The sequence below is a fragment of the Panthera onca genome, chromosome B4, assembly GCF_046562875.1.
Source record: "Panthera onca isolate mPanOnc1 chromosome B4, mPanOnc1 haplotype 2, whole genome shotgun sequence".
Taxonomy (NCBI): Eukaryota; Metazoa; Chordata; class Mammalia; order Carnivora; family Felidae; genus Panthera; species Panthera onca.
Genome location: NC_138345.1, coordinates 112564114 through 112577330, shown reverse-complemented (window position 1 = coordinate 112577330; position 13217 = coordinate 112564114). Strand labels below are relative to the sequence as shown.

The 13217-nt window shown below is 37.1% G+C and overlaps 1 protein-coding gene across 1 annotated transcript; it reads left to right on the top strand.

Annotated features, from left to right (window-relative positions):
* The first annotated feature begins 1461 nt into the window (after positions 1-1461).
* LUM (lumican) lies at positions 1462-9425 on the top strand. Its single transcript, XM_060656795.2, has 3 exons — positions 1462-1667; positions 4042-4927; positions 8601-9425. The coding sequence occupies exons 2-3, from the start codon at positions 4063-4065 to the stop codon at positions 8753-8755; spliced, it is 1020 nt and encodes a 339-aa protein (XP_060512778.2). The 5' UTR covers positions 1462-1667; positions 4042-4062; the 3' UTR covers positions 8756-9425.
* Positions 9426-13217: the final 3792 nt, after the last annotated feature.

The following is a 13217-nucleotide window of genomic DNA, read 5'->3' as shown; positions in this document are numbered from 1 at the left end:
TAAATAAAATCTAATGCATTTAAACTCTATTACAGATGTCCCAACACATTTATTGCTTAATAAAGAAAAATCCTAAGAGTCGAGAGCTGAAATTTTTCAAGCTAAATCTCAGATTGTAGAATTTGACACACTCTAATGCTTACAATTGTTTAACTACCTACTTATAATGAACCACTTAATTATATGTGATTGATCTAGTTCTCTTTTTTTTTCTGATTTTTTGAAGTTTATTCACTTTCTCTGTTATAAAATGAGGTCTTTCTATAATTTTCTAAAAACAATAATAATTAAATGTTATGCTGAGTTGCTTTAACATTCTTTGAGTTACTTTCAAGAATATTATCTTTTGTTTTTTTTTTTAACAGTCCCATGACAAAAAATAAGGCACTATTCCAATATCAGTTTCTCAGGCAAATGTATTCATAATGACCAGGGAGACTGAATAACTCCACAGGTCTCATAGCTAAAAGTAACATATTTCAGTTATTTTAAAGTGGAAAAATCTTACATGTGGCAACTTATGGTAATAAAAGTTCCTGTAGCCACAAGGAACTGAAAAATTTGGAGACAAAATAAACCCTCTAAATACAGCTGATACAATCACAAGATGAAATTGACAAGAACTGAGTATATCACTCATTTGCTAAAAGCATGCATCAGGAACTAACAGTTAAAGATGTATCAAACCAGGCCCTCGGGAGATTACAACTTTGCATAACTTCTAGTTTTGGGGGAAAAAAAATATACTGCTAGCATGCAACGAGAGAATGAAAGATTACTGCCTTGTGATATTTTTAGTGTACATTTTTTCATGTTCTTTTATGTTTTTTGGCATTAAGCTATAGAATACCATCCCCGAGTAAGGTTTTGGATGAAGTCCTAAATTAAATCCACAAAATAAGAAACAGGCAGGACATTGCTGATCGGTTCCAGATCTGAATAACATAAAATGAATCCTCTTAACATAAAAAATAAACTGGAAATGTTGATTTTACCTTTTATGTCAGTGCGTAAATGAAGCATTTTTCGTATTTTAGAAATGAATGTGAGTTACCTCCTTAGCCCCCAGTTAAGGTAGTCCAAATGAGTAAATATCAATTTCAAGTATATGGGCAAAAAAAAAAAAAAAAAAAAAAAAAGATTTGATTCTTCTGAAGACTCATTTGCATTTTCCTGGAATTATTTGTTGTGTTTATGATTTATGAGACCTTTAGATGAACCTGAGAGTTGGTTGAGAGAACAGCACCTAATTGTTCCCACAGCTCCAGAGAGAAAGAGCTTTGCAAGAGAAGTGCTCCTACAGGAGATGTCTCGTTTGCAGCAGGACTCAATTCTTGGTTCAAAGCTATGGTATTTGGGCTAGTTAAGCACGAATCTCTCTCCCATTCCATAGGGAATGAGCTGGGCAGTCCCTGCTCCCCACGTCCACCTGCACTTCGTTAGAGAGCGGAATGCTCACATGCCACCACCCCACAAGATCCCCACAATGACATAACTCCATGCAGAGACTGGCGTGACTGGGCTGGGTTTCCCCCCCTTCAGCTCTTGTATCACTAAGAATCTGGCAGCCAGTTCCGTCCTGACAGAGTTCACAGCATATATTGGTGGATTCTTGTCCATAGTGCATCTGCTTTAAGAATTAACGAAAGCAGTATCAAGACAGTAAGGTAAGTGCTGTTTTAACTATAGCACTGGGGATGCTGACTGTTTGGGACAGTGTTTATTGTAACAGGAACAGAAGAAATTCCAGAGCAACATTGCCAATTGCTACTCAACAGCAAATCCACAGTTTTGAGCATTTACTTTCACATTTTGCTTAATATGCTTTCCATGATTTAGGGATTTGAGATAAATTTTATATAGTATATGTTGTACTGCTTGGCAATGGAAGTTATACAAAGTTTCAAAATTGGAATGAGACACTACTTAAAACTGAACATAGTAAAAAAGTTTGGCATTTAAAATGTTTGTTATTTTATGCTAATTAGTTATATACGTTAGTGTTGTTAAGACCCAATTTTGAAGTGAAGAAAGGCCATTTCAATTAGCATTCAGAATACTTTATATTGTTATAATTTGTTACAATTTACAACGAACATGTTATAAAAATGTGAGCTAAAAGACTCAGACATGAATCACATTTCTATTTTGTTAATTTCAAAGATCTGATTTTTGGATGTACGTCTTAAAAAACATGTTTTAAAGAAATTCTGGGAAAGATGATTTACTTTTTGAGAAAAGCATTTCCTCCATAGCCACAGGTATTTGGAAAAAAACGGGGAAAAAGTACAGAGCGCTTTTGCCTCATAGTGGAGTCATTATATGGTTACAAACTCTCTTTGAATTCAGAGCCCTTGTTTTTACTCTGCCAAAAAGTATGGAAGCATTTTTTCATTACTATTCAATACTCATATTATAGTAAGTATTAGTTTTAGTGTATACTCAGTTTAAACAAGGTGGAGGTTTTTTAATGGAGCAAGACAAATCTTTACAACATTAACATATTACAACTTAAAAGAATCCTGTAATTACATTAAAACTATGTAATTGTTCTCATGGCCAAGTCCTGTCAGCTAAATTAAATGATGCCGTTGTAATCTTAGGGAATAATTTCTCGAGAATCTGGCTACGTGTTACATTATGTCAGCTATCAGAGTGATTCCAACAACTTTTCTAGGGTTTCATCTGCTAAAATAAAGTGCCTTATAATTTCAAATTGAAGCAAAGAAAAGATGTCTCAATTTCTCATGCTAAACATTCCTACTCATCCCAACCAATCTAGGCACATAAGTTTGTACCATATTTCTCGCAAGAAGATATATTATTTTATGGTATATAGTGGAATGTGGATGCTGCTTCACATTATGATTTCCCTTCCAGAGTTATCCTTCAGACATAACTCTCCACTCTACAAAAGCCCAACTCTTTACCTAAACTGCTAACCCTTTATTTCCCCAAGCAATTGAAATATACTTTATTGAGCCTCACCTTAGAAACATGTTCATATGAGAGGATCACTGTTACAGCTTATTTTTAATTTATATTCTCAAGGTTGTCCTTTCCTACATGGTTCATAATGCCACTGTTCACAGCAGACTCTCCTCAGTTCTACCTCTTTTCCACTTCCATGCTGTGAGAGCACTAAAATCCAGAGAAGTGAGCCATGCCTTCCTAAATTTTGGCATGAAGCAGGTAGAGAACTGGTGAGTTACTGAGAAAGGACAATTTTAATTCAAAACTTGAAAATAATAGATGTTTTCTACCAGTTGGATCTCTTTACGGGTTTAATTATTTTTTTAGAATTTGTGACATTTCCCTGACTAATTAAAAGCACGTTCTAAAACTAATATGCCAAATATTAATTTCGGAAGACAGTTGTGTAATGCACCTAAAGGTATGGAATAGTAAAGACAAGTCAAGATAATACACACACACACTCACGCCCACCACGAATTCTGTTCTTCCTCCTCAGCACCGACAATACCCAGACATTTTTAAAGGAATGTACCCTCCCACCCCTCCGCACACACACACATAGATAAGAATAGCTTTCCTTCAGGCAAAACCACAGATTGCCCCTATTCCCAGGGAGGGTCTTCTTAATGAGATATTTTAATGATGGTGAATGGTAGGGTACAGGGTACAGCTTACAATTGTCTTTTCATTTTCATTTTTTCTGGTTTTGAAGGATGTTCTGAAGCAGTGTACTAACATGGTGGCTAGTGGGCACCACCCAGAAACCTATTGCAGGAAGGCATTTAATTAAGGAAGGACCTAGAGAGATTGACTGTCGGGCCTGGCTCGTCCAGAAGGGGGCGCATGTGTATGCAATCTGACCTGAAACCTGTTCACCACCCCAGAAGTTGCACAAGTACATCCTTTTCCTGACGCTTAAATACAGATTAAAAAGACATCATTAGATGTCCAAACAAACTATAAAATAATAAAATACACATTTGCTAATGCATTTAACGTTGCAAATCCAACATCCTTTTCCTGAAAGTGTGCTATTTTATAATAATATGTTTTCACTTTATTTAGGAGTCAAAGCATTTGCCAAACATGAATCTAGGTGTGTTTATTCTCCTCTTGGCATTAACTAGTGGTGCCAGCGGTTATTACTATGACGATTATGATTTCCCTCTATCGATTTATGGGCGATCATCACCAAACTGTGCACCAGAATGTAACTGCCCTGAAAGCTATCCAACAGCCATGTACTGCGATGAACTGAAATTGAAAAGTGTGCCGATGGTGCCTCCTGGAATCAAGTATCTCTACCTTAGGAATAACCAGATCGACCATATTGATGAAAAGGCCTTTGAAAACGTCACTGATCTGCAGTGGCTCATTCTAGATCATAACCTTCTAGAAAATTCCAAGATAAAAGGAAAAATTTTCTCTAAACTGAAACAACTTAAGAAGCTGCATATAAATTTCAACAACCTTACGGAGTCTGTGGGCCCACTCCCCAAGTCCCTGGTGGATCTCCAGCTTACGCACAACAAGATAACGAAGCTTGGCTCCTTCGATGGACTGGTAAACCTGACCTTCGTCCACCTCCAACACAATCAACTGAAAGAGGATGCTGTTTCAGCTGCTTTTAAAGGTCTTAAGTCCCTCGAGTACCTTGACTTGAGCTTCAATCAGATGGCCAAACTGCCTTCTGGTCTCCCAGCATCTCTTCTAACTCTCTACTTGGACAACAATAAGATCAGCAACATCCCTGATGAGTATTTCAAGCGTTTTAGTGGGCTGCAGTATCTACGTTTATCGCACAATGAACTGGCTGATAGTGGAGTACCTGGAAATTCTTTTAATGTATCATCCCTGCTTGAGCTGGATCTCTCCTATAATAAGCTTAAAAACATACCGACTGTCAACGAGAACCTTGAAAACTATTACCTGGAGGTCAATGAACTCGAAAGTAAGTAGAAAGCTGTGCCTGTACGTGACTGAGGTTTCCTCAAGTTTTTACATGCCTGAACTGTGCAAGTAAATATGGTCTCTGGCTCCATTAACAGAAATGAATAAACATGCCAATAAAATATCTATCCCTCTAATTCAAATATAGAAGAATTCTAGCTCAGTTATTTGTTCAATGTTTGGCCTTTCTTTGGAGTGCCCAGATCAGAAACCATTAAGCTCATAGGACTTGAATACAAATTTCTTCAAATTTAATATTTTGGGCTAATTCATCCTGCTGTGTTAGCTCTTGATATCTGTTATCACTTGCCTCTGTCGTGATTTAGATTTCTGTCCGACATTTATTTCTTGGCAAGGTCTAGCTGGAGGAGGAACAAACAAGTCCAAAAGAGGGATGGCCAGCAGAAGCTTTCAAATGTCCCTCCTGCTTATCTCCAGAGCAGTTCACATATATTCGTGGTCTCCTCTGACATCTTTACTTGGGACTCCACATATTACGCTGCTCTTATGGACCATCATCTATCTCTGTCATCCGTGTCATGGTGTGTGTGGTCTTCACAGTGTTATTTGAAGATGGTGAGGAAGATTAAGGAGGAAAGGAATAGGAGCATCTGGGTGGCTCATTTGGTTAAGTGTCTGACTTTGGCTCAGGTATGATTCGTGGTTTATGAGTTCAAGCCCTGCATCACTCTCTGTACTCACAGCTCCGAGCCTGGAGCTTGCTTCGGATTCTGTGTTTCTGTCTCTCTGCCTCTCCTCTGCTTGAGTTCTCTCTCTCTCTGTCTCTCTCTCTCTCTCTCTCTCTCTCTCTCTCTCAAAGATAAATAAACATTAAAAATTTTCTTTGAAGAGTTAAGGAAATCGATGAGGGTTCAGAATCTTTTTTAATAGTATGAAAGAGCTCCTTCTTTTATACACAACACTTAACCTCGTTTGATTTTTCCAATTTCTCCTTCCTTTCTCCTGCTGCCATTGTATACTTTTTATTTATCTTCTGGGTAGGAGTTTGACCTGATCCACTTGGGCTGTTCATGTATTCTTTAGGTCTTTTGGGACATTTATCAATTAAAGCCATACAGATTCAGGTGGGAAATTGAAATTCACCACAATCCATCTTATTCTTTAACAAAGGTGGCAGGAGAGAAAACCTACAGTTCATGGACAAAGTTGTTTAAATCAAAAGGCAGGTGGGAACCATTGATTTACTTATAAAGCAATCATATCTGCAAAGTAATCTATTAAAACTGAACATCTTTATGCCATGAAAGTTGGTTCTTTTGTCATATTGGATAAGGATACTGACATTTCCGTCCAAAAAATTACAGTATGACTTATCAATATGATACTTTGTGATTCAGCAACAATTTTGTGTAACCCCTAGTAGGGTTGGGGTGTTTTCAAGAGGGAGACCATGACTGCCAGATCTGAAATGCCACATATCCTTTCTTGTGTCTGGAAATCTTGCTTGTCATACCATATAGAGTAAAATGATCATAGCTGAACCCTTACAGTCATTTCTAGTGGAAAAATCACTCTGTAGCAATATATGGTCCCATATTATAAACATTTGTGGTCAGGAGGAAGGATATTCAGAGATCCCAAAACGCTAATGGGATTTAAGATACTTAAGGGTTGAAGAAACCCATTAGATTTGGTTGGTGGAGGTCTATCCATGTGAATGGGGCTACCTCATACTCTGAGACAAGAAAGGGAAGACACACAGATGCAGGAAAATCTGGAAGTATAAAGACCAGGATGATTACAAGAAGGAAGAGGTGATATAGGAGATGAGAAATGTGGTCCGTGGAAGAAATGCCAGTGGTCACTCAGTGTCAAGCTGAGCTTGAAACCACACACAACTGCCATCTGAATGTGAGTGTTTAGTTACTCTTATTCCTTTCTCATCCTTGACATTTAGGTATATCCATTTCAAGTATTCTTGTTGTTTGACTTTGCATGTTTGCAGTTCAACTTATTTTGCTACATAATAATTATGGATAGCAATTGTCCACATTCTCTTAAGATACAAAGAGCCCCTTCATGTTTTTCTAATATTAGGAAATATATGGTCAAAGAGTATTGTCCTATTTCAAGCTTGCAACTTTAAGCTCAACCCAGTCACAGATTTCCCTAATTTGGAAAAGAGGGCAAACTTAAAAGGACATCAATAGTTATTTGGCACATATAGTGTGCAGTACTGTGGGCGAAGTGGCTTCCATACCAAAATCACTTCAGTCTTCATGTAACACAGTGTGAAAGATACGTTATAGCTAATAAGAAGATCAGATAAATGTTCCAAAGTCACCCAGATGATCAATCGCAGAGATAGAAAAGTAGTATCGGCCCAAACCCATGTTTTTTCCATTCCTCCATGCTTTCTCAGAGATAGGTGCCATAAGATCCCTGAAATTTGACTGATGAGTTAAAGACAACATCTTAATGGAGAGAACAGTGTGTTGAGCTCCACTGAAGTCATTATTAACTAGAATTTAAGAATGAAAGAAAATAACAATACAGGGGACCAGATAAGTCAATCTGAAGTGGACTTGAGCAAACATAAGCAGTTTCTATGTAAACACCTAGATCATGCAATCTAAAAGCAGCCTCAGTTTCTACTCAAAACTAAATCAGTTTTTCATTTGTGGCAGCTTTTCTTCCACAGAAGAAAAGGACACGAGCTCTGATCATGGACATTCTATGATTTGCTTTTGGCTTTGGGGTTTTGAATTATCGTCATGAAGGGTGGTTGTTGGAAAACTCTTCAGAGGTCATCTAGTCTCTTATTTTAAGATGCAAAACCCCAAGATGTTTATATTGGCGAGATTGCTCACACAACAGCACCAATCTTAGACTTCTTCAGCTAGACTAAACATTTCAAAAGAGTGCTCAGATAATATGACAGATTAATTGAATGGCTTTTAAAATCCAGTGTTTTTAAATGCAGATAGGATAATAAGTTCTATTCTCTCAAACATTCAACTGAATGTCCTGATCTGCCATAAGTATTCTTAATATTTTTTTTATTTTTTATTTTATTGTTTATTTAGTTTTAATTCTTTAAAATATTTATTCATTTTTGAGAGACAGAGAGAGAGTGTACGAACAGGGGAGAGGAAGACAGAGAAGGAGACACAGAATGGGAAGCAGGATCCAGGCTCTGAGCTGTCAGCACAGAGCCCAATATGGGGCTCAAACCCACGAACAAGGAGACCCTGACCTGAGCCAAAGTCAGACCCTTAACCGACTGGGCCACCCAGGCGCCCCAATTTTGTTATTTATTGTAGGAGAGACAGAGACAGCATGAGCAGGGGTGGTGCAGAGAGAGAGGTAGAGAGAGAATCCCAAGTAGGCTCCACGCTGTCAGCACAGAGCCAGATGCAGGGCTGAAACTCAGAAAACTATGAGATCACAACCTGAGCCGAGACCTTAAGAGTCAAAAGCTTAGCCAGCTGAGCCACTCAGGTAACCCTCTACTATAAGCATTCATTGCTAAGTATTGTTGTGTCATTTGGTAGCCTGAAACACTCCTGTAGTAGTTCCAAATTCAAAGATCTATCAAGTAAGTGGGAAGGACTTTTAATAGACATTATTATGGATTGGAGCATTTTTTAAGTGATCAATTCAAGTCCATGTACTAAAAAAGTAATGGACATTTTCTATTCTTTAATTTCCAGAGTTCGAAGTAAAGAGCTTCTGTAAGATCCTGGGACCATTATCCTACTCCAAGATCAAGCATTTGCGTTTGGATGGCAACCGTCTCACGCACACCAGTCTGCCCCCCGATATGTATGAATGTCTACGTGTAGCAAATGAAATCACCGTTAATTAATATCTACGAATTCCAATTCTATTGAGGTGGATCCCGGAGCAACATTTTATGGTTACGTTTGTGTGTGTCAGTTTTGATAGTATTCATTTTTGTTGCTGTTTTTACTTCCATGAATTTTAAATTCTGAAGGAAATGTTTTGTAAACATTTTACTCCTTTTTTTTTTTTTTTTTACAAGAAAAGATGAAAGGCAGGCCTATTTCATCACGACCACAGACACAGACACACACATAGACAACAAACTTATGCTTTATTTGTAAATTTAGTATTTTCTACATCTCTACTGTCAAATGATGTGCAGAATCTTCTACTGGTTACATGGAAGTCAGCCCAGCATTATAATTCCTAAATCAACTCAATGTGCCAAAAAGCATGGGCTACCCACATATGGATGTTTGGTGTCTTGAACCAAATTTCAATGTTCAGATTTGTTTAGCTAAAAAATAGGTGGTAAATTTTGAGGCCGATGATTTTGCAAAATACTAGACCAAATCCTTGAAGCCCCATACACATAAAGTGATATTTTTGGTATTAAGGATTTATATGGTTACCTAATGAAACTTTTCTTTTCTAGAATTATTTTTTACTCTAAGTCATGTGTATGTTTCTTTTTAATCATTTGCATGTTATGTTTAACAAGCTAATAGCAAAATAAAACACGGCAAATGGCATCATTGTGCTTTCTTTTGGAATTCATACCTCTCATATATAAAACAATAGATAAAAATTTTAAAACCATCTTTAACCTGCAATATTTTACTTATGTTGAATAGAGTTTTTCACTAAATAAATTGTCTGCTTCTAGCATCCAGTTGCAAACATCTTTGAAACACATCTTACAGTATGTACTTAAAAGTGTGCAGATCTGAATTTCAGTTCACGTTGCGGGAGGGGATCCCCTTACTAAGTGATTCTCTGGACACCAACTGAGTGTCTTACAATCCAACTCCATTTTGATGCTGCCTGCCTAGAGACAGTATCAGATTTCCCAGATTAAGGGTTCAGTCTTACAAGACCCCCGCACCCCGGTGCTTCGGATGCCAGGCATAAGCCCAGGTCATCACCTGTACTTCTGATCAATTGGCTACAAATCAGACGTTCCTAAGACCCCCTCCTTGGGTACAATTAATTTGCTAGAGAGACTTATAGAGATCAGGAACCCTGTTTACTCACTAGATTACCAGTTTATTATACCAGGATATAACTCAGGAATAGCCTGATAGAAGAGATGCACAGGGCAAGGTGTATGGGAAGGGCAGAGGGCCACCATATCCTCTCCAGGAGCACCACTCTCCCCAAATCTCCACAAATTCACCAGTCCAGAAGCTCTCTGAACTCCACTGTTTTGCGATTTTATGGAGGCTTTCTACACACACAGGACTGATTAAATCACTGACCGTTGGCAATTGAACTCTATTTCCAGCCCCTCTTAACTCCCTGGAGGTAGGAAGGGGGCATTGAATACTCCAACCCTTTAATCACATGGTTGGTTCTCCTGGCAATCAGTCCCCATCCTTGGGTTATCAAAGTGCTTTCCAAAAGTCACTCTGTTATCATAATAAGGGACAACTTTATTGTTCTTATGAAAGGAATACTAAATATTTTAGGAGCTGTGAGCCAACAAACATGGGCAAAGATAAAATAGATATGAGGAATATATTTTGGTCATCTGAATGACCAAATATACATTTTATGCAAATCACAATATCAGAATTCTTAAATCTCACAACTTCCTTGGATATTTAACATTATTTCCGTTGCTGTTGGTTTTACTGATTTATATGTAATGATATTCTGTTAAATAAGAAACTTTTATAAGATCTCAGCAATCACTGCTTGGTTGTTAAGCAAAAATGGTGGACAACTCCCAGGATTGAAAATGCGAATGTATATAAATTTTTTGAAAATGAGATTTTAGAAAATCAATGTATCTTGAAGCCAATATGTTTGCAATAACGGAATCCAGGTTTTCTGTTTCATGGATATCCATGATTCTTTACAATGGGAAACAATAGAGAAAATAATTTATAAGAAGTAACTTCTTTATCCAGTTAACAATAAAGCATAAGTCTGGGAGCAAATATGAAAAACATACTTAAAACCCATAGGAGCGCATATATAGCCTCAGTTGTGTCTAAAACAAAGGAAACATGTCTCTAAATCATACTATGTTTTAGCATAACATTTTTAGTGAACTCTACCTTATGGTAAAATAGCTTATCATCAAAAGAGAATTATCAGTAAAGATTGAGTTGACTGGCAGAGGTGTGAGATATATTTTAGATTAGATACACTGTATAGTTTTGATTATCATGTCTTTTCTACATAAAAGTAAGTTCCTTAAGCTGTGACTGTACTCTCAGGCCATTTCTTGGAATGAACTTAAAAAATCTATTTTTCTTCAATAAAACTAGAATATAGAAGAAATAAAACCAAATTTTTCCTGGCCCTATCTGTAAAGTCGCCATTGATCTTTTGAAACCTACTCTCAAGTAGGTAGTAGAGAATGTGCCATAAATTCTCTGTTAGAAAGAACATTATAGACTTACATGAATTTTGTCTCCATATCACTTAGGGAAAACATCTTGTCAGCTGGCAGTCTATATCTTTAAAAGCCTTTGATTTATCTCTGTCCAAAGTCATATGCTCTTAAGCCATAAAAAGCAAAGCTATAACTTTTAAACAGTAATTTCCTTTGTAGTTGTGGTTGGTTGACAAAGACCGAATTAGGCACCATGACACTTTCATGTAGAAGCATTTGGGGAAGGCACTAGTTAGATACGATTTTAAAACAGCTCCCTTTCTAGAAGGCAGACCCCATCCATTCAGGGCAAAGTTGGAGAAGAGAAGCTTCCTGCTTGCTTCTTCACCCATTGTGATGGCCCTACAGAGAAGGGATATTGGAGACTCTCTTTATCTGCTTTTTCCTCACTCCCTCGCTGCCACACCAGCTGGGGTGGTGTTTTTCAACATTGCCTGTGTATCATCAGCATGATGAAATGCTTTCTAAATACAGATTACCAGACACAATGTCTCAGATACAGACCCAGTAAATTAAACAATGTAGGATTTCACATTTGTAGAGAACACACATGATGATTCTTACACTGATGGTCAGCGATACAGGTCTTTAAAAACAACGGCAAAAGTGTGATCAAGACATTGAAATCCCAAACAGCTAAGAAGCAGAAGAGTCTTTTTCTCTACAGAGGTGGGACAGAAAGAAGCCTGTTGTTAGCAATGCACATACACAGAATAAATATTATTTTTCTTGTATTCTGATTTATTAAAGTTCTCTAACCAACAGTTTCTTCAAGTGTAAGCAAGGGATTAAGAACACTAACTCATAAAGATGTAGTGAGACGCTTCTGCTACCCAATTTGAGAGTTAATTTGTATATCCTTCTTGCCTGCCTATGGTCCTTTCTCTCCAGAGTGGCTGGGACTTGCTTAAGAGAGATGGCTCAGAATTTAATTGATTACATTTTCAAGAAGCATACCAGGGGAAATGCTCAAAAACAGGGTGAATTTAAAATAGGAAGGTCTCTCAACTGTCTCACTAAAAACAAAGATTCTGATTTTGTATCTTCCTTGATAAACAACACCATGAATGGCTTAAAGCAATAATGCACATGGGTGCTTTCTTTCCTAAGAGTGATTCACTGGAGACTTAACTGTAGACCCTGATTTTGGACGAAAATGGAAAAGTGAGGACTATTCCCCTTTATTCTCAACATCTCCCTTTGAAGATCAGGACTAGGTCATGCCTGTATGATGAAGGAGAACTATGTTGTACTCAGGCTTTGAGGTTTGTAAGGAATTATCATGCCCTAATAAGTACAAAAAATACAGATGGATGATAGACCACTAAATGAGCCAGAGGAATGGTGATTTCTTAGTTAAAAGTTCTCCAACTGGTAATAACTGTTTTCAGAAACACTGAGGAGTTTAAAAGGTTGGTTTTACAAAGGGCTATGGATTTATTTCCTTGGGATCTTTTATGTTTTGGGTTCCGGTTTTTTCTATAGCTGTAATTTTATCATAATGATGGCCTTAGATTTTTCTTTGGTTGGATTTTGCAACCATCATAAATACTTGCTTCCCATTTTGCTCACAAGTAACAGAAAATACTCATTTGATTTAAAGTGAAATTTAAAGTCACTTTACAAATGTAACTAAAAATGTATATAAAATAACAATGTTATAAAAGTTAAAGAAGTCACGCCAAAAGTATATGAAATAAATAGAAATACATTTTTTTAAACTATGGAGCTAGTTATATTTGCTTATTCACTCATTCACTCAGCAGATTTTGCCTCCTAATAAAATAGAAGAACATTATCAACATGTGTGTCTTGTCCCTTTAAAACGTGACTTTTGTTCTACAAAAGAGAATACATTCTATGTTTTAAGAATATACATTGTATCTCAGATAAAATACTTTCTAGTCCCACTGCTACCGCT